The sequence below is a fragment of the Muntiacus reevesi genome, chromosome 5, assembly GCF_963930625.1.
Source record: "Muntiacus reevesi chromosome 5, mMunRee1.1, whole genome shotgun sequence".
Classification (NCBI taxonomy): domain Eukaryota; kingdom Metazoa; phylum Chordata; class Mammalia; order Artiodactyla; family Cervidae; genus Muntiacus; species Muntiacus reevesi.
The window spans coordinates 122,258,907-122,279,460 of NC_089253.1; the positions used below are offsets into that span (position 1 = coordinate 122,258,907).

General features: G+C 41.7%; 1 protein-coding gene across 4 annotated transcripts in view; it reads left to right on the top strand.

Annotated features, from left to right (window-relative positions):
• Positions 1-19,258, top strand: part of PTPRC (protein tyrosine phosphatase receptor type C) — a 120,762-nt gene extending 101,504 nt beyond the window's left edge. For 2 of the 4 annotated variants that reach the window (XM_065936327.1, XM_065936328.1), the window contains exons 23-32: positions 1,339-1,496; positions 2,048-2,183; positions 4,125-4,274; positions 7,534-7,624; positions 8,838-8,971; positions 10,679-10,813; positions 13,241-13,363; positions 13,580-13,758; positions 15,340-15,475; positions 17,819-19,258. In XM_065936327.1, the coding sequence (XP_065792399.1) occupies positions 1,339-1,496; positions 2,048-2,183; positions 4,125-4,274; positions 7,534-7,624; positions 8,838-8,971; positions 10,679-10,813; positions 13,241-13,363; positions 13,580-13,758; positions 15,340-15,475; positions 17,819-18,094 (1,518 nt within the window). In that variant the 3' untranslated portion in view covers positions 18,095-19,258. The remainder of the gene's footprint in view (positions 1-1,338; positions 1,497-2,047; positions 2,184-4,124; positions 4,275-7,533; positions 7,625-8,837; positions 8,972-10,678; positions 10,814-13,240; positions 13,364-13,579; positions 13,759-15,339; positions 15,476-17,818) is intronic. The other 2 variants (XM_065936329.1, XM_065936330.1) reach the window with 1 other exon arrangement.
• The last annotated feature ends 1,296 nt before the right edge of the window (positions 19,259-20,554 follow it).

The window sequence follows — 20,554 nt, forward strand, 5'->3', positions numbered from 1 at the left end:
GATTGTTTGGCACTGAGGTGGGGGGGGGCAAGAATAGAGCTGACTGCTAATCTGTACGGGGTTTTTTGGGAGGGTCATGAAAATACCCTATAATTAGTGGTGGTGTCTTCACAACTCTACGACTATAATAAAAACTTTTACTATTTAAAGGAATGTGAAAATATCTTAATAAAGGTATTAAAAATGGAGATCTTTATACCGAGATTCGATCCCTAGGTTGGGAAGATCCCCTGGAGTAGGACATGGCAACCCACTCCAGTATTCTTGCCTGGAGAATCCCATGGATAGAGGAGCCTGGTGGGCTGCCGTCCTTGGGGCCCCAAAGAGTCAGACACGACTGAGCGAATAATACACACATGTACACACATAGAGAAGTTTGATAGTTTCTCTCAATTCCATTTATTGGAAGTTTTCTCAGTCATCTGAATTGTATTTCCATATGATCCAGATACATTTTGTGCAAGAAAAAAAAAATACCAGTTGCCTATTTCTTCTACGGCCTTCTAAAGTCTTACAGCATCACCAGCAACTAACAACTATGACTTGGGAGGGCTGTGAAGCCAGTGGTTCATGGCTGAGTATATGATGCACTGGAGCCAGGAAGGACCAGTCATAGATTGGGGTGATGTGTAGAGGCTGACGCCAATCTGGTTACATTGATTAGCCTGACATTACTCTTCCTCATTAGCTCAGTTACTTCCGATCTGAAAGTGACATCCAACCACGTTGGCAGTTCCTCTTCATACTTGGTTAGAGATTATGAATCATGCATCTTTTAGTGCTTGCCTTGAAATTGGGACGAGCATGAGCTGTAATCTGGAGCTGACTTTCCCCAGTTCTCTCTCTACTGTCTGAACTGATATTTCTAATATGAGAAATACAGCATTGGTCAAATAATTAATCAGACTTTCTTCCTATGATGATAGTCCTATTTGTCTGGCTTCCCAAGAAGAAGTATTCCAAGCCGTTGTGAGAGTGGCTTTTACTTTATTTCTTTTCAATCCCATCCACCAGCCCCCGGTTTTGTGTGTGTGTTCTTGTGTTTTTACTTTGTTTGTTTGGGGCTTGGCAGCATGAAAGCTCCTAGCAGTTTCAGCTTCACTTGTCATACATTACTTACCTTCCTGGTAAGTAATTGCTTACCTGTTAGTGCATGCCATCCCTGCATGATGTCTCAATTCCTAGTTCTTCTTTGGACAGGAAAATGCAATCATGAATGAAAAAAAAAAAAAAAAAAACTTGCATGAGAAGTGTTTTGTACTGGTCCTCCCTTCTACCTACTTACTTTCCATAGTTAAAAAGAAAAATCTTCTAAAAGAAATATTATCTCCTGACTAGAGAAAAGAAAAAGCAAATGGAAGGGCAGTGACTCACATTCAGTTCACCAGCTGGCCAGACCACGGGGTTCCCGAAGACCCCCACCTGCTCCTCAAGCTGCGCAGGAGGGTGAACGCTTTCAGCAACTTCTTCAGCGGCCCCATCGTGGTGCACTGCAGGTACGTGAAGACCTCCCAAGGCACCAGGGCTGTTCACACCCGCGCCCGTGGGGCTGTCGGGGCCACCCTCCCCTTGGGCAGCTGTTGCTTCCAGAAGGTCTATGAGAAGGAGGTTACGATGTTTCCCCTGACTAACCCTTCTGGGCTTTTAAAAAAATTATTATTTTTTTTTTTAATTGAAGGATAATTGCTTTACAGAATTTTGCTGTTTTCTGTCAAACCTCAGCACAAATCCTGTATTCTAACACATATATATGGAATCTAGAAAAATGATACTGAAGAATTTATTTACAGGGCAGTGATGGAGAGACAGAGAGAGAGAACAGACTTATGGACGTGGGGCCAGGGGAGGAGAGGGTGAGATGTATGGGGAGAGTAACATGGAAACGTACATTACCATATGTAAACTAGACAGCCACGGGGAATTTGCTATATGGCTCAGGAAACTCAAACAGGGGCTCTGGATCACCTAGAGGGGTGGGGTGGGGAGGGAGACGGGAGGCACTTCTGGGCTTTTCTGTTCATTTTCCTCCATTCATTTGCTTTGTCAGTGCTGGTGTTGGGCGCACAGGCACCTATATCGGGATCGATGCCATGCTGGAAGGCCTGGAGGCGGAGAACAAGGTGGATGTCTATGGCTATGTCGTCAAGCTCAGACGACAGAGGTGCCTGATGGTTCAGGTGGAGGTATGTTCTAGGCACGGTCCTCACTTTGAGCTTCCGACTTAAATCCTTTTTCATGATGGGAGTGGTAACCTTAAAGGAAATCCAAATTGCTCTCAATCTCAAACAGCTTCTTTCCATTTCCTGAAAACTAAAGCATCGATCAAGTTAGAAGCATTTTGCGTTGATGTCTGAGAACACTGTGGAATAAGGATGACTATAAAGTATATGTTAAAAAATAATGAGATACCATTTACACATCGTAGGTTGGGAAACAATTAAAAATGCCAAAACTGAGTTTGTCAGCATTTCATAAAATTAAACCTAGGAAGACATAATAGTACAGTACAGTGGTTAAGAGTCTAGTTTTTGGAACTAGATTTAGAAGTTTCAAATTGTGATGGTTATTCTTAATACCATGCACTCTTCAACCAGTTTTTAAAGTTCTTGTGCTTCAGTGACGTCATCCAAATGGAGATAATGATGGTGTTTACCTTACAGAGTTAAGACACAAAAGATCATCCAAGTAAAGCACTTACATGAGTCCCTGGAACACACACGTAGTCAGTAATTGTAATTGATGAATATTATTCTCGAGAATGCCTGCACTTGACCCAGAAATTCCACATATATATGTATGCACCCAAGAGAAACATTTCCAAATCGAGAATCATTTCCAAATCTGCACAACTGGACACACATTCAAGAGTGTTCATTGAATTCAGCATTGCTCGGATAACAAAAATGGAAAACTTTTAGATGTATATCGGTATGGGCGTAGGCCAGCAGAGTATGGGCAGGGGGACCCTGTACACCATGTCCTGCTGCAGTTGGCAGGATTGATCGGTCTGTAGCTCTCAGTGTGGGCGGGTGCTAGATGAGAGCAGCGAGCAAATACAGTCACCAGATAAAACATTTACAGTACGATGTATGTAACTATTAAGAAAGGACACGGAAATACGATGTTTATAAATACATGCATGTTATTGTAGAAGTCTTAAAATGGATTGTCCTCCAGAAAAGAAGGAACTATTTCCTGTGGCAAAATAACATAGAATGGAAGGATACAGTCAAAGTAGAGGTGGTGTTAAAGGAGCTTGAACTTTATCAGAAATACGTCATTTATTTAAAAGCAATTCAAATATGGTAAAAGTTTAAGAATAGTTAAATCTGGGTTTGGTATTTTATGCTTTCTTGTATGTGTGTTAGTTGCTTAGTCATGTCCAGCTCTTTGTGACCCCGTGGACTGTAGCCTGTCAGGCTCCTCTGTCCATGGGATTCCCTGGGCAAGAATACTGGAGTGGGCTGCCATTCCTTTCTCCAGGGGATCTTCCTAACTCAGCGATTGAACCTGGGTCTCCTGCATTGCAGACTGATTATTTACCATCTAAGCCACCAGGGAAGCCCCAGGTATACTGGGGTGGGTAGCCGTTCCCTTTTTCGAAGGATCTACCCAACCTAGGGATTGAACCTGGGTCTCCCACAAAGCAGGCAGATTCTTTCGTATAATCTCTATTTTAAAAGGTGCTAGAAAACTTTTAAAAAATGTGTTCTATGGAATATCAACTTGCTTTTTTTCCCTCTCAGATACAATGTGGAACTTTATAGTTTTATATCTTAGTAATTTAACTTACTAACTCAACACTAGTCCTGGGAGGAAGTAACAGATAGTGTTTTTTAACTGTTAGGAATAAAATAGAAGTTATAACCTACATTATAGATGCCTAATCTATTTGTGAAGCTGTTTTTTTTTCCTGGCAAAATAATCTGAGATGGAATTTACTCATTTCCCAGAGAACTATGAGTGCCAACTTCCGGATTGTTTAAATGTGGCAGATACCAATGTTCTCTTCCAAACATTATCTCCAGATGAACCAAACGTGGGGGATGTGTACTTTATTTAAATGTGATTCACTGGACTGTAAATGCTAAATTAACTGTCTCTATCCTTCCTTGAAATGACAGGCACAGTACATCTTGATTCACCAGGCCTTGGTGGAGTACAATCAGTTTGGGGAGACAGAAGTGAGCCTGTCTGAGTTACACCCATACCTGTCTAACATGAAGAAAAGAGACCCGCCCAGTGAGCCTTCCCCACTGGAGGCTGAGTTCCAGGTAACAGCACCCACCTGGACCTCTGTCTGTTTGCCAGCTCTGTCCTGTACGCATGGCCTGGCTCTTGTATTCGGGCTTTGCTGTAACATGGAGCACCGATGAGGGAACTAAGACACAGAGAGTTTAAGAGAAATGCCTGAAAGCACAAAACTATTAGGTAGGAAACCTCTTTAAATCTAGAAATCTGACGCTGCGGCCAACATGTTAGCCATTCCTCGTTAACCTGGTATAAAATAAAGTGTCAAAATAATAGTATATAGCCACAAAATTGGCCCACCAAAGGCAGCGTAGCATCTCACCTTTAACAACTACATCTGGTTTTGGTTTGTAAAGGAAATAATTATAGGAGTTTATTTTGACTTAGGAGCAAGAACTGGCTGGAGCTGGTAGATAGAAACTGAAGGATAAATACGTGTGTCCTAACCTATTTATTAGGCAGTTACTCTGAAAACTAACCTAGGATGTGGCTCACTGTGATTTCAGAGAGTTGTCCAGTCATCACAAAGCTTTTGCTAGTTTTCTCTTTCACCTGATTTTCAGTTTATCGAATCTTTCTGTGAACTACCAAACTGGTCAATTTAGAAGTTTTCACAACAAGACCAGGAACATGCTTTTATTTTATTTTATTTTTTATTTATTTATTTATTTATTTTTCAGTGGATTTTGCTTTTAATCAGATGCAGAGCCATTTAATGTTTTGGATCAGAGTGGGGCTGGGATGGGCGTAGGGTTGGGGCTTGAGATAGTCACCAAGTAACATGATCCAGCCTGAAGACTGTCCTCTGATGGAAAAACCAGCAGACTACCAGCTTGGTCTTCAGTAAGAGGTGCTTCTTTATTCTTGCTCTTTCCACTGCATTTAATTCACTAACTCCACTGTACTCCATATTCACAGACACTGTTTGAAATACTTACACATTTAATCTAAAAATTCATATGTAAAGTCACTACCAGAACGGGTAGATTCTTGACTGGGCAAATATGATTGAGTTTGTGCTTCTAAGCACAAGAATCAAAGTGATTTGTATGTGGACATGGGTGTTGAGTGTGATCCATACAGGTGGTAACCACAGCTCTGATAGAAGCGGTGAAATTATTCTGGCTAGGCAGACAGGGAGACAGAAAGTAAGGGTAGAGATGGAGGCTGGCTGGTGGATCATTGATGAAACATTGAGGCCGCTCATGTCTAATTGCCTCGTCTTTCTTAAGAGCATAGGAAGTAAGATTATTGGTTGAGAGTTTGGGGGTGGGGCAGAAGTGAGTCATAAAGAAGAGTTCATGCTCAAGAAATAGAAAATGATTTGAAATAGTTCTATCAAAGAAGGAAAGTCATCTCCCAGGTGAAGCGGTGGGGTGGCCAGAAATTACTGTTGGATCTTTTGAAATTTACGGTCATGAATTTTCCAGGAGCGTCGGTCGGTCGGTTTGTGGTTTTTGTTTCCTGCAGTGACCTTGAGGTTAGAGGCTGTGTGTAGTTGGGTTAAGCACATCTAGGATATTTTAAAGTGACGAACTGAAAGTTGGGAGGTGAAGGAGCGGAGGGTGCTTGCAAGTGAATAATTTAGGGTGGGTGGTCAATAAAGAGCATGTGAGCCACAGAAAGACATGCAGTACAATGAGAAAGTCATCAAAGCAGTATGTTAAAGGTTTTGATAGAATTGGAGGTGCCAGAATAAATGGCTAGGAAGAATAGGGGTAATTTTCCATAGCAGGTATGGTGGAAATCATAACTTTTAAACTAATGCGTATTTTGGAATGAAACCCATCTACAAAAATGGAGTGGAGACTGTGGATGGCTGAAGATTGGAGAAAAATTAGAGGAGGGGAAGACATGAGTGTGGTTTGAAACCAAGTGCTATACTGAGTTTGAAAGAAGGCACCAGAGTTTTTCTGAATGTGTTCGTAATGTATATGCATGCACACGTGTATGTGCACACACATATCTGTATTTTTGTTGCTGTTCAGTCTCCCAGTCATGTCCAGCTCTTTGCACCTCCATGGGCTGTAGCACACCAGGCTTCTCTGACCTTTACCAACTTCTCAGAGCTTGCCCAAACTCATGTCCATTGAGATGGTGATGCCATCCAACCATCTCATCCTCTGTCGTCCGCTTCTCCTCCTGCCTTCAATCTTTCCCAGCATCAGGGCCTTTTCCACTGAGTGTGTATATCTGAGTGTGTGTAACTGTGAATATAATGGTACTCAACTGCGTGTTGAGATCCCTCAGCCTAGGCTATTTATCCACTTGACAAATATTTGTTTAAGTTATTTATTAGGAAGAAAAGGCTGCAGGCAAGGAGAGCTTCAAGTAGAAACTGACCTTTGAATGGACATCTAAAGGGCAAGTAGAAGTTAGCAGAGTGACAAAAAGGGTCGAGGGTAGTCCAGGCAGAAAACACCCCTGCAAGTCTCCTGAGAATCAAAGGACAGCTTGGCCCCCTCCGAAGGTGGAGGAGGATTTGGCTACAGTGCAGAGGGCCCAGCAGGAGGTGAGGCTGCAGGCAGTCAGGGCCGCCTCCCGAGAGGCTTCCTGCGCTGTGCTGATGCTGGCTCCTTCCTGACGAGGACGGGAAGCTGCCAGAAACCGGAGAGAAGTTCTAGAAGGATTAGAGCAAGCGAGATTGAAGGTAAAGAGGCCAGTGAAGAGGCTGCTGGTGTTTTCAAGTGAGAAATGGAAGGGTCCTGGACAGGAGGAGGGAAACGCAGAAGGATGTGAGAGCTTCACCTGGAGACATGGCAGCCCTTGCCACCTGACTAGCTGCCAGGAGGGAGAGGGGAAGGGAGTGTGCAGGGCTTAAAGAAATGCAGTGTCGATTATGCAAAGCATGAGCCAAGTCATCTGTGCATGCTTTATCCTGGGGGAGAATTGACTTTGGGTCATTTGAAATAATTTAACATTGGTTTTGCCACATGGAGAACGGCCAATATCTGTACAGTGCTTTTAACTTATAAAAGAACAAACCATACATTTTTTACTATCTAGCACCCCTTCACATATTTACTATCTAGCACCACTTCACATATTCTGTTATATAATTGCATATGTTCAAATTCACCATGTCAAAGTACTTAAGACCTGAATAGTTTAAAAAAAAAAAAGATCAGGGACAAACTTAAACACTGGGACCTTAGGGAATGTATGTAAATTTCACAAAACTTAATGAAATTCTTTTCTTTACAGAACATCTTATGCTGCAATAATAAACTGAACTAGTGACTACATTTTAAAAGGTGTTTCCTTTCTATTTCTTTCCTTCAGAGACTTCCTTCTTATAGGAGCTGGAGGACACAGCATATTGGGAACCAAGAAGAAAATAAGAGTAAAAACAGGAATTCTAACATCATTCCATGTATGCAGTTTATTTTTATCTTTTGTGTCATGGTGAAGTTCTTTGAATTTGTTTAATGTGAGACATACATGCAAACCTTTGGGAAGCAACTTCAACATTTGCTTGACAGCAGAGAATAGTTATAGGTTCTTTGAATTTTAGTTGCAGCAAATACATTGAACCCTGAACACTTACAGGGGACTTGGGAGGAGAGACTGTAGCCAGTGTTTTCTTAGTTCAGAAATGGGTTTTCAGAAAGACGCAACCTCTTAGGCTGGGGAAGGGGCAAGTTCTCTTTGCAGCTTGCCTCTCATCTTCAGTTTATTGCAGTTATTTACTCCAGGGTAATTGCCAAGTAGCAAAGTTACATCCTTTTGTTCCCTTTACGTTTTCTGTTTATCCCATCCTTACATCAGGGAGGTTAAAAGTAGGCAGGAAATATACTATAAACTCTTGATCACCACGTTTCACAGATCAAAACATGCATCTTTTGCTATTTAAGTATATTGATAGGTCCATACCTATATAACTATAATTTTATTCTGTTGCTAAATAAATATTCATACACTAAAACTAACATGGAGAAAATATAACCCAAGATAGACAACCCAATAAATTGGATCCATGCATGGTTTGATTAATTTCTGAAGAGGTCCTTATGAATACAGTTTAAAAAATGGAATTGATGGTGATATAACTAATCAGATCCTTTGATCAGGTTATTTTAAATTAATGAAATTGAGTAACAGGAAGAAATTGTGGACTAAATACTTTTCTCGATGAAATAATTATTTATCTGAGGTATTCATTTAATTAAGCTTGCTAATTTACTGTTAATAAGATATAATTGAAACATTAGGTTTTACCTAAGGTATGTATTTTATTAACTTACAGATGTATTTTTAAAACTTTTATCCATTAGATTGATGCTATTTTATGGAAAACTGAAGTATATGTATCAAATATTGAATAATCAGATGGAACATTATGACATAGAATTGTGTCCTATGTTTTTTCCTGAGACTTTCTTGGGATCGATCACCTTTCTATTAGAGCTTTAGAAAATAATTTGTTAATCAATGAGAATGGAACAGGATCTCATTCCATGTAGATCAATATGTATGCCTAATGAGATCTGTTACTTCTAAATGACTTTCTGGTTTCCACGTGACAGTCAAGCAGAGATTTATTTATTTTTTAAATAAAATTTAAGTTTTATTTTTATTTTGCACAGATGACTTTAACAGAGTGGCCCTGAAACACGAGCTGGAAACGAGCAAGGAGAGTGAGCAAGACTCGGATGAGTCCTCGGACGAAGACAGTGACTCGGAAGAGATAAGCAGATACATCAATGCCTCCTTTGTCATGGTAAGTCCCCAGCATTCCCAAACCCAACCCGAGGTCCACCTCTAAAAAAGTATGCGTATGTTCTTATGGCCATGCACTAAGTGATTTTATAAAAGAAGGATGAACTTGACCATATCTATGTATTCACTGACATGAAAGTTTCCATTTTTAATACTATATCTCAACTTATTGCAATACTTAGATGTTAAAGCCTAATGAGTTGATGCAAAACAATACTATTAGTTACAATTTATGACAAATATGACTATAATATGATTTGAAAAATAATGAAATTTCAGCAAAAGCAAATATTTGAAAATGTTTATATATACTCGGATACCCATATTGCGAGCAGATCCAAGTTTGCATATTTGTATAGTTAAAAACTTTTCATTCAGATTTTCTGAATATTTAAGTGAGTCTGTGTCACATACCTTTTTTTTAGTATACTGAGAATTTAAGCAAGGAACTTTAAGTAATTCAGTAAATACTCTTTGCATATTCACTAAGCCGAGCTGATTTCTTTTCCCAGTTTTCTTAAAGTACATATTCTCAGACTGTTGGTTACGAGAGAGCAGGAGAATGCCATCTGAGCTCAGTCACTCAGTCCTGCCTGTCTCTCTGTGACCCCCTGGACTGTAGCCCGCCAGGCTCCTCTGTCCATGGGGGTTCCCCAGGCAAGAGTACTGGAGTGGGCTGCCATGCCCGCCTCCAGGGCGTCTTCCCAACCCAGGTGGTGAACCTTGGTTTCCCGCATTGTGGGCTGATTCTGAGCTGGTGGAAGCCCAAGAATCCTGGAGTGGGTAGCTTATCCCTTCTCCAGGGGATCTTCCCAATCCAGGAATCGAACTGGAGTCTCCTGCACCGCAGGCCTGCAGATTCTTTATCAGCTGAGCTACCAGGGGTCTCTAGCAGAAAAATATATAAACATAAATTAGAGGCATGATGAAGACAATTTTGAAATGCTTATGCTTTTTAAATGATGCTGAAGCTGAAACTCCAATACTTTGGCCACCTTATGTGAAGAGTTGACTCATTAGAAAAGATCCTGATGCTGGGAGGGATTGGGGGCAGGAGGAGAAAGGGATGACAGAGGATGAGATGGCTGGATGGCATCACTGACTCAATGGGCATGAGTTTGAGTCAACTCCGGGAGTTTGTGATGGACAGGGAGGCCTGGTGCGCTGCGATTCATGGGGTCGCAGAGTCGGACATGACTGAGCGACTGAACTCAACTGATGCTTTTTAAAAAATAATCACATTAAGCTTTTTAAAGGAAAAAATGGTATTTTTGGAGGGAAAAACTTATTAGTTTTCTAAAATAACTTGATTTTACATTAGTCTTCTAAGCTTGATTTCCCATTAGTAGCCAAGTATTATCATTAATTACTTTTATAGAGACATCACATTGTTTTATGGACCTAAGAATCTGTCACTTTTTAAAAAAACTGAAGTATGGTTGCTTTACAATGTTGTGTTAATTTCTGCTGTGCAGCAAAGTGATTCAGTTATACACACACACACATACACACACACACACACACATGTACACATTCTTTATTATATTCTTTTCCATTATGGTTCATCACAGGATGGGACCTAAGAATCTTAATATATGTAACAGCACTGACGTCAAGTTAAGTGACTCTCTTTCCACATGGTTGCTTTAAGAATCCACTATTTCCTCAGCAGTGGCAGTAACCAGGTCTCAATTTTTTCTGTTTAAAGAGTTACTGGAAACCTGAAGTGATGATCGCGGCTCAGGGACCGCTGAAAGAGACTGTCGGTGACTTCTGGCAGATGGTCTTCCAAAGAAAAGTCAAGGTGATCGTTATGCTGACGGAACTGAAGAGTGGAGACCAGGTTTGTGCTTTTGAGAATCTCTTCTTTCGGGTCTTTCTGTCATAAAATCTGATCCTTCTTTCCTGGATCACTTACTGGATGGATCTCTGTATCCCAGTCGCTGTGATCCTCCTGTCACATGGTTCCATTTGTTCATTCTCCCTGTTCTCCATCCAAGCGCTGGCCTCTGGAGTTTTCACCTGGGTTCTGACCATTTCTCCTGTTTGCCTCCCCCAGCCCCTGCCAGCTCTGCCCACTGTTCACAGATTGATTGTCTAATAATGCACAGCAACCCTGAGCCTCCCTCTGCTAAACACAGCGAACCGTGTAAGCAGAGGGCTGGTGAGAACCTACTGTATAGCACAAAGGGGGAAAAAAAAACGTACAATTTGTTTGTAGGACATGCATTAAGTAAAACTAAAATGCATTCCAGTATGCAGTGAAAGTGTCCGACTCTTTGCAACCCCATGGACTCTAGCCCGCCAGTCTCCTGTCCTTGGGTTTCTCAGGCGAGAATACTGGAGTGGGTGGCCATTCCCTTCTCCAGGGGATCTTCTCGACCCAGGGATCAAAGCCGGGTCTCCCGCATTGCAGGCGGATTCTTTACTGAGTCACCAGAGAAGTATGCAGTAGGTACGGACAAACACTGCTGATGCCACTTGTACAAGGTACCCGGAATAGTCCCATTCATAGAGTCGGAAAGTATATTGGCAGGTGCCAGGGGCTGGGGTGGGTGTAGGAGGTGGGGCAGGGAATGGAGACTTGGTTAATGGGGACAGAGTTTCAGCTTAGGAAAGTGAAAAACTGGGGAGATGGATGATGGTGAGAGCTGCACAACAGATTGAACGGTGCAGCTAGATATGGTTAGGATACTACGTTTTAGATTATGTGACTTTTACCACACACACATGCACACAACAGCCACATCTTTATTCTGTTTATTTATTTTTTTTTTGCAGGATAGAAACCCACCTCTTTGGTCTGACATTTAAGACCATCAATAGTCAGACCCAATGTATCTTTCCATTTCTTTATGCTTTTACGTTTTCCACACTTACCACTCTGGACAAGTAGCGTTGTTGACTGAATCTTAACACAGCTTTTGTATTCTCCTCACTGAGCCTTAATTTTCTGACATTCCATGTATCTAAATGTGCCCTCTCTTCCCATTTTGATTCTCTTCTAGAAAGATAAAACTCCTGAAAAACATACCTAAATCCCATCTTCTTTATATCCATGTAATAGTTACTGTCATAAAATTCTATAGTTGGAGGTGAACCTTGGACCTAATTTGATCTTCTGCCTAATGCCTGTTACATATATTTGAGCCTTTTCTTAATACCACAAGTTATCAAGATTTTCCTGGCAGTACATCTTAGTTTTTAGTACCTAACACTTTATCTGACATATGTTAAAGCTTATTTAATCAATGTTCTCATAAGTATGCCCTTAGGTTATATGTATTCTTTTTCTCTCTCTCTTTTCCCTTCTCCCCTACCCTCGTGCACAGAAAATAGTTCTTTTTTATTTTTATGTTTTTCTTTTTTTCATTTTCCGTTTGTTTCTTTTCAAAAACTTTAACTGGAGGATAATTGCTTTAAATGCTGCATCCGCTTCTGCTGTGCCGAGTCAGCTGTGAGGACACATGTATCCTCTTCTTGAGCCTCCGTGCCCGCCCGCCGACACCCGCCTAGGTCATCACAGAGCATCGGGCTGAGCTCCCTCTGTTACCCAGCAGCTCCTCAGTAGCTCTTTTATGTTCTTTTCTTTTCCTTTAAGGCATGGGATTCTAGTAATCTTTTCCTTCTTCTAAATTGGGAAAGCCAGGGAATGGACCAGGGCCTCGGACAGGAACGCCTGTCGTGGTCAGCAGCTGCGGGTCTGTAGTTAGGGGCATCATTTGACGGAGGAGCAGGTGCTCCTGTGACCCACGTGTTCTTCAGGCTGACCCTTTCCCAGACAGTCAGCTGACACAGACAAGACAGAGACGAAGCTTCCAAAGGTGCTGTCTCTTTCCCCCGGACCCCTGCAGGGACAGGGAGACCTGGGTCCTTGGGGGAGTCACGACCACACCAGCCCAGTCCATCCTTTTTGAAAAGGTGGTGGTGAGGCAGGGAAAGATGGGAGAAGCGAAGCTGAGACCCAGCCTGGGGTGGCAGAGCCGCGCCTGTGGCGCGCTGGGCACCTCGGCTCTCCCTGGCTTCCTTGCACAAGCCAGCCCCGCGTATCCTTCGGATGGGTGTCCAGCATACTTCCTATAGGTTTTAGATTTTTATGAAGAGGACTCAGTTTGCAGCACAGTTAGCCATTTCATATTTAACAGAGCAGAGCGGAGAGAGAAAGAGGCCCGAGTCAGAGCCGAGAGGAGAGCGCTGGCGTTCCGAGTGTGTTGACAAGCAGACAGGGCCCTTGGGCAGCTGATGCTGAGTCACGTTCCTTCTCGTCTAGGAGGCCTGTGCTCAGTACTGGGAGGAAGGGAAGCAAACCTACGGAGATGTGGAAGTTCACATGAAGGACACCAACAAATCTCCAGCGTACACCGTCCGAGCCTTTGAACTGAGACATTCCAAGGTACTCGCTCAGTTTCAGGAGTATGTGTCTTTGGTGTCATTGATCTGGTTGAAAGATGCATTGCTCTATGAGAGCGAAGCAGCTCTCTATATAATGTTTTCAGGATGAACTTTTTTAATGATTTAAATGAAAGTAACTGGGAAGGAAAAGTAACAATCAACTTATCGAATGGGCTGAGTTTCTCCCCTGAATTCATGTTCCCTCCCCTGGTTTCAGAGGAAAGATCCGCGAACGGTGTACCAGTACCAATTTAATAACTGGAATGGGGAAGAGCTGCCCGCAGAACCCAAAGAATTGGTCTTGATGATCCAGAATCTCAAACAAAAACTTCCCAAGAAGAATTCTGCTGAAGGGAATAAATATCACAGGAATGTGCCTCTCCTCGTCCACTGCAGGTCGGTGGGGTTTCATGGGATATGTGTTAAACCCAGCGTCCTGCTTGAACCTGCTAAACCTCTTGGCTCACACCTCCTGTTAAAGGCGATTTCTCCTAATAGTTAAAAATGCACAACTGCAGTGGAGGCCTCTGAGGGAGTCAGCCACTCTCTCCCTTGTGTTCCAGCAGCGTAACTATTGTGGAAATGCAGTAGGAATAATTATATTTTAGGGCAGTAATGCTAGGTTATGAGTCCCTTAATATCAGTGGTATGCAATCCCTGACTCAGTGCCTAATGCTGAACCCAGAATGTCACCTGTCCTGAATGGATGAATGGAAACATGTGTGGACAGGTGGATGGATAGATGTTACATTTTATTTCTGCCTTTATAAGTGCATTGAGCCACTCTATTAGTTGTCAGTAGAATCCAGAGGACAGAATGTTTTGCCTCCAATACATATATCTTAAGTTATTTATTAACTGAAATCTCATGCTTAGCAACTTTGATTTGAAACCCATCACCTGACTCCCTAAATAGAGCCCCAAAGGCAAAATTTTTAATAATATGCATAATAATACTTGATTTTATTTAATTTATGTTATGCAGACAGTTAAGTTTCATCTGTGATAGGTCTCCACCTTAAATAAGAGGTTTGAAAGAAGGATGAATGATATAAACTATTTACATAAAATATTACACTAAATTAGAAATTAAAATAGTAAAGTAAGGTGAGAAATATAAATCTAGTGAAGTGCTTAAAAGAAATGAGGCTTTTTGAGAAAGCCTCATTATTATTATTAGAATTGCATACACTGCAACCAAGCCCTTAAACAAATACTACTTTTTGGCATATATTTGAGTTTTCAAAGGTAAAATTTACATGGAAAGAAAACCAAAGAAGGAAAGTTTAGCATTTAAAACTGTATGTGTTTCTTAGGGAACAGATGAATACCTACTGTGCATTCCTTGGTTATTTACATCAAAAATCTTCCAATAATATTCTTTAAATTGAATTTTTATTATAATGTAACATGCCTGTCACAGTTTGGTAAGTGATTTGGCTGCCCTCTCCTTAATGAATAATTTCACTAGGTATCCTTTTTCTATTGGTGCAGAATTGTTAATATTTGTGAAAAAAAAATAAAAAGCACCGGAGAGGCGGAAGAGAGGAGAGGAAGCACATGGTTTAGTAATTTATAGAATATCAGGTCCAGTTTTTCTGGTTTCATCTGTTTCTAGCCATGCCTTTATCTTCCCTAAATTTCAGTATTTTCATCTATCAAATTGGCTTTATGATATGCATCTTAACAACTTAAGATATAAATTAAAGTGCATGGTAATCAGTAAAGTTCTAAACAGGAGAAAGTATATTTTTAAAGTGTAAGTTTTTAAACTAAAGGACTATTATATTCCCAGGTTGAAAAAGTTTGCATAAAACATGCATTTAGCAGAAGCGTTCTGCTCTTGAGAGACTGGGATAAAATAATCACAGCAAACCTGAAGCAAAGAGCGTATTCTTATCTCTGTCTTTTGATTTTTGTCCCAATATCACTTTCTCCATAAAATGTAGTTTTTAAAATCTTTTCTTCCTTTTATAGAGATGGATCTCAGCAAACAGGAATATTTTGCGCGTTGTTCAACCTCTTGGAAAGCGCTGACACAGAAGAAGTGATAGATGTGTTTCAAGCTGTGAAGTCGCTCCGCAAAGCTCGGCCAGGAATGGTCCCCACCTTGGTAAGTGCGCATCAGTGCTTTTAACCTGCTTTTGCCTTTTTACTCTTCTCTCTCCTTCCACCCCGTCCCCCTCCTCTCATCCTCTCCTTTCTGTTACTTCTTTTCTACTTACTTTTCTAGTCTTCTCCTTTAAAATCGCATTTTACATGATGGGTCACATGGGATTGTTGCCAGTATAAATAAGAGATCTAATGGGAGTTTGCTAGCGATGTGCGGTGGGGGTTCATGAAGAACACTTTCTTTAAAAGCTCATGAATCCCCCCAACCGCTCCACTTTCAATCTTGTACCAATTTGTGTTGCGGTGTCGCAAACCGCCCGAGGCATTTAGAGACTGAAGAACGGTATAGCATTCATTATAATTCAATCATCTGATCAGCTGAGTGGTCCTGCTGCCCACGCCAGGCTCAGCAGCCCGGACCAGACCCCCTCGTGTGTCTGCTGCCGCTGGTGTGTCCACTGGGATTTGGCTTGTCCAGAGGGACCTCGAGTGCCCCTGGGCTGGCAGTTGGCTGGCATTTAACTGTGGCAACAGGGGCGTGTGGATCACATGTCTCTTCTGGTCCAGACATTTTCCCTTCCCATAAAGGCAGCGGAGTTCCTCGAGGCAGAGCGAGACCCCTGGGGGCCCAGGCTGGGGGCTGGCACGTGTTTTCCCCTGCATTTTGTTAGCTGAACAAATCACGAGGCCAGCTCAGGTGTAGGGGTGGGATAGACTCACCTTTTGTCCAGAGGGCCTGCAAAGTCAGTTTCCCAAGAGGTGTGGATGCAACCAAAAGTGGGGTCTGGCTGCTCTCCACTCAGGTGCAATACAGAGGCTGGGCTGGTGGGAAGGAAAGCGTGCTTTATCTTGGATGCTGGCAGGTGGGGCAGCGGGGAGGTGCACGCCTGTCCAAAGCCGACTCCCCCGCTCCGCTGACCATCAGCGGGCGAGGGATTTTATAGGCTGAGGGTGGGGACCGCATGCAGACACAGCACAGTCAGCCCTCACAGGTATCTTCAGACTGGGTCACCGGTGGTCTGACCAGCATCGCCTTGATTGTTTTAAATGCAGTTAGTCTTCAGTTCCATGGTTGATTTCTTCCCGTTTCTCTGAGGCCAGGTCTCAGAATTGTGGCAGCTTCTGTTGTGGCTGCAGTCCGGTCATCCCATAGTTAACTTCTCCACCTGGGGGGGTTTCAGTATCTATAGGACCGCTCACAGGATGTGGCTCAGAGCATCATCTACAGCCCTTGACGAGGAACTGAAGGTCCTTGACTATGCCTGACCACATTGCTGTTATTTGGTCTCCTTTGACTGTTTTCCTTTGTTGCCCACTTCTCTGATTAGACTTCTTCTTTGACTAAGGGTTTTCCACAGACCAAGGGCAAGCAGAGGACCGGGGTCTGGGGGGGACGAGGACCACAGGGTCCTGCTCTGCTTCATGGGTACAGAGAGGCTGCTGAGTGAGCATTGTCCCAATCCACCCAAGTTGTGTCCTGAGTGTGGTGACCACAGGTGATGGTCTGGGAGTCAGTCACTCGTCACAGTGCAGACTTAACCACTCACTCAGACTGTGGCAGCTCTTACCTGTGCATGACCTTGACCTTGCATGTACTGATGTTAGAAGTATACCAAGTGCCTACTGTGTGCTTTTGCCACTAAGAGACTCACTGTTTAGTGTGAGGAAAAGGCAGACAGATACTCAGCAATGTCATAAGTGAAATGACAGAGAAAGTATTAGGTGGCACGGTGGTAAAGAGTCCGCCTGCAAGTGCAGGAGATGCAAGAGACCCGGGTCTGATCCCTGGGTCAGGAAGATCTGCTGGAGAAGGACATGGCTACCCTTTTCTTCCCCATTCTTGCCTAGAAATTTCCGTGGACTGATGAGCCTGGTGGGCTACAGTCCTGCAAAGAGTTGGACACAATTGGGTGACTGAACACATGAGTGAAATGACAGAGATCACTAGAAGATGAATGAGGGCACTGAATTTAACCCGAGGGGCTCAGCCTGGCGTCCTGAAATACTCTGGATCATACGCTAAGTGATATGTAGGCATGAACCAAAAGAACGGGCATCCACGATGGGTTCCTTTGCAAAAGCTTAGGAATGAGATGCCCCCATATGGCCTGAGAGGGGACCAAACACCGTTTTGGCGTGGCCACAAGGCCAGTCCTTTCGAACCCTAAGGAGAGTGAGTCATTTGAAACAATCTTTTTATGAAAACACATGGGAATAGTTTTCTGTTACCCAGAGTCTCCCACAAATAAATGATTAAATCTTGTTCATTTTCGTCTGATGTAAAAAAGAAGAAAAAAGGACATAAACCTCTTTTGTGTAATCCCTGGCTTCTTCTCTTTGCTAGGAGCAATACCAATTCCTGTATGACGTCGTTGCCAGCACCTATCCCGCCCAGAATGGACAAGTAAAGAAAAGCAAGCACCCAGAAGATAAGGTTGAGTTTGATAACGAGGTGGACAAAGCTAAGCCGGATGCTAACTGCACAAGCCCCGCAGAGGCCCCGGAGAAGACTCCGGAAGGAGAGAAAGAGGCTGGAGGCGCCAAGCCCACGGAGGGTGCCGAGGGGCCGGAGCACGCTGCCAATGGCCCCGCGAGTCCGGTTGTAACTCAGAGCGCATAGGAGACACAGACGTGGGGCGGCCCAGACCCCAGTTCAAGGTGGTTTCTGGTTTTCTAGAACTAGTGAGGCAGAACAGATACACAGTGAATTCACAAAGGGCGTGGACTGGTCTTTGTGGGAAGCTTTTGTTTTACAACTGTAGAAAAATATTTAAGACAGTCTTGCTGAAGCGTTTTTGTACAGTCTTATGCTTATTTTAGGTTTTATCCATCTCTGTCGGCCAGCAAGAAGCAGCTTCTTTGTAGTCTGCGTATGTGTCTTGTGTTGTGTGTGTGTGTGTGTGTGTAAGAGACAGACAGACAGACAGACAGACAGGGGGTAAGTGAGAAGAGGATGCTTTCAAGTAAATCTAAACGCTCTGAGAAATTTTGCCACTTTGTTTTTGAAGAAAAATGACAATATTTTATCCTAGGAATATTAACTTTGCTCAAAGGTTATATTTTTTTTTAAATCATAAATTGTGTGTGCTGCCAGTAAGAAGGACATGTACATTTCTAGAGTGACCTCAAGATGGCCTCCTTGTCCTGCTGAAATGCATCTTATGATTTCCTATTTTGCTGCCAGAAATAGACATAAAAATAGAATGTGTGTACTACAGGGAAGTTAACTAAACTAACATTTGGAAATCTTACATTCCATATGTTAGCATTTAGTCCAGTATTTCAGGCTTATTTAATCTAATTTAAAATTTCAAGAAAGCCTATCTTGTTATCTTCATATGGTGTTTACAATTCTGTAGCACAGATTATTCTCTGTATAATATGTGAAATTCATTGCTTGATACTTTTGACCCAAAACTATATGTTTGCTACAATTGAGCTTCAATAAACATCTTTATATAAATGTAATGTGTATTCAATCCTTAGGACAAAAGTGGGGTCATTAGAATGTATTTGTGCTAAATATTTACATATGAAGCCTAACATACCTATTTTTATGGAATAAGACATTGATAGGAGGTAGATAATATTGCATATGCAGTTTGTTCTTGTCTTTCACGGAAATGCATTTACTTTCTCAAATATTTAGACTACTTTTTACCATGAATTGATAACAGCAACCACAATAAAATTCAACTACTATCTTTTCTTGTATATAATGTATTATGTGTCACACGTTCATATATGAACTATCTAAGCATGTATTAAAATATAGGCTTTTTGCAATTAACATTTGTGTAACAACTTTGTACATCTCATTTTATAAAAGATCTATAGTCTTATAATTGTTTGGGATCTGAAAAAAATTCCAGAAGAGGTAACAAAGAAAACCCTTTTTATTGAATTCTGCATCAGTTTGTTACATTGGCCACAAACTGCCTCTCAGTGGGCCTTCTTTGCTGTATCTTCACTCTCTTGACTGAGTTTAGCATCTCAACTACGCATTTTCAATTGTTTTCCATTCAACTCACATTTACCTTATGTTCAGCCTTCTAATTCTTTTATTACTATACACACAAACTTAGCAATAAATCTTTACCTTATTTTATAGTACTGTGCCATTAACTTATGAGAAGTGAATTTTAGAATGAAGCAAGTTTCTAATTTACATTGTTTGGTTACTAATGAAAAAAGAGGTTTTAGGAGTCAGCAGCTATGAGCTCCAGAAAGAAAGAAAACTGACCTTCACTTCTTTCATTCAAACTCTGTGCCTCAGTTTCTCTAACAGATAGTTGATCAGTTGCCATTTACACTAGAGTATAGTTAAATTTTAGAGGTTTTTTTTTTTTTTTTTAGAGATTTCAGCTGCAAGTGACATCTTCAAAATGTGAACGTTGTGTGTTTAAATGTGTATTTTCCACTTGAATCTATCCTTTTGGGAAAACACAAAATAAATACTTAGATAATACAGCAATAGTAATTTCTATTATCAAGAGTTTAACAGAAGCAAACTAGAAACATGTTTTTCTTGGGCACAGGAGAAGTTGCGGTAGAGGATGAGCTGGTGGAGTGGTCAGACAGAAGCTCCATTACTCCTAAGACGTTAACATTTCACTATGAAGAATGAATCTTTGCAGAAAAGAAATATACATTTTAAGCAAAGATAAAACTGTGTGAAATATTAGCTGAATGTCTCTGCAATGATACTTTTTTAAATGTAAGCTTTTAGCTTTTACTCAAAACTGTGATACTTAATGGGGCTTCACCAGTGGCCCAGACAGTAAAGAATCTGCCTGCCTTATGTAGGAGACCTAGATGGCTTTTAGAACTCTAATACTTACACAGTGATACTTTCATATCTATTTTTGTTCTTGCTAAAACATTGCATATGAAGCTTGTTATTTCTTATAACTAATTAGAACTGATCTTTTTAATTTAGTTTTTAATTTACTCTGGAGATTTGTTATAAAATGTTCTCATAGCACTCCATTGGGTCCAAGAAAGTGGGTGGTAATTGCCCTGGCTAATTGCAACAAATCTCTTGATATAAAGACCTTCAAAATGCACAACTTCAAAGGAA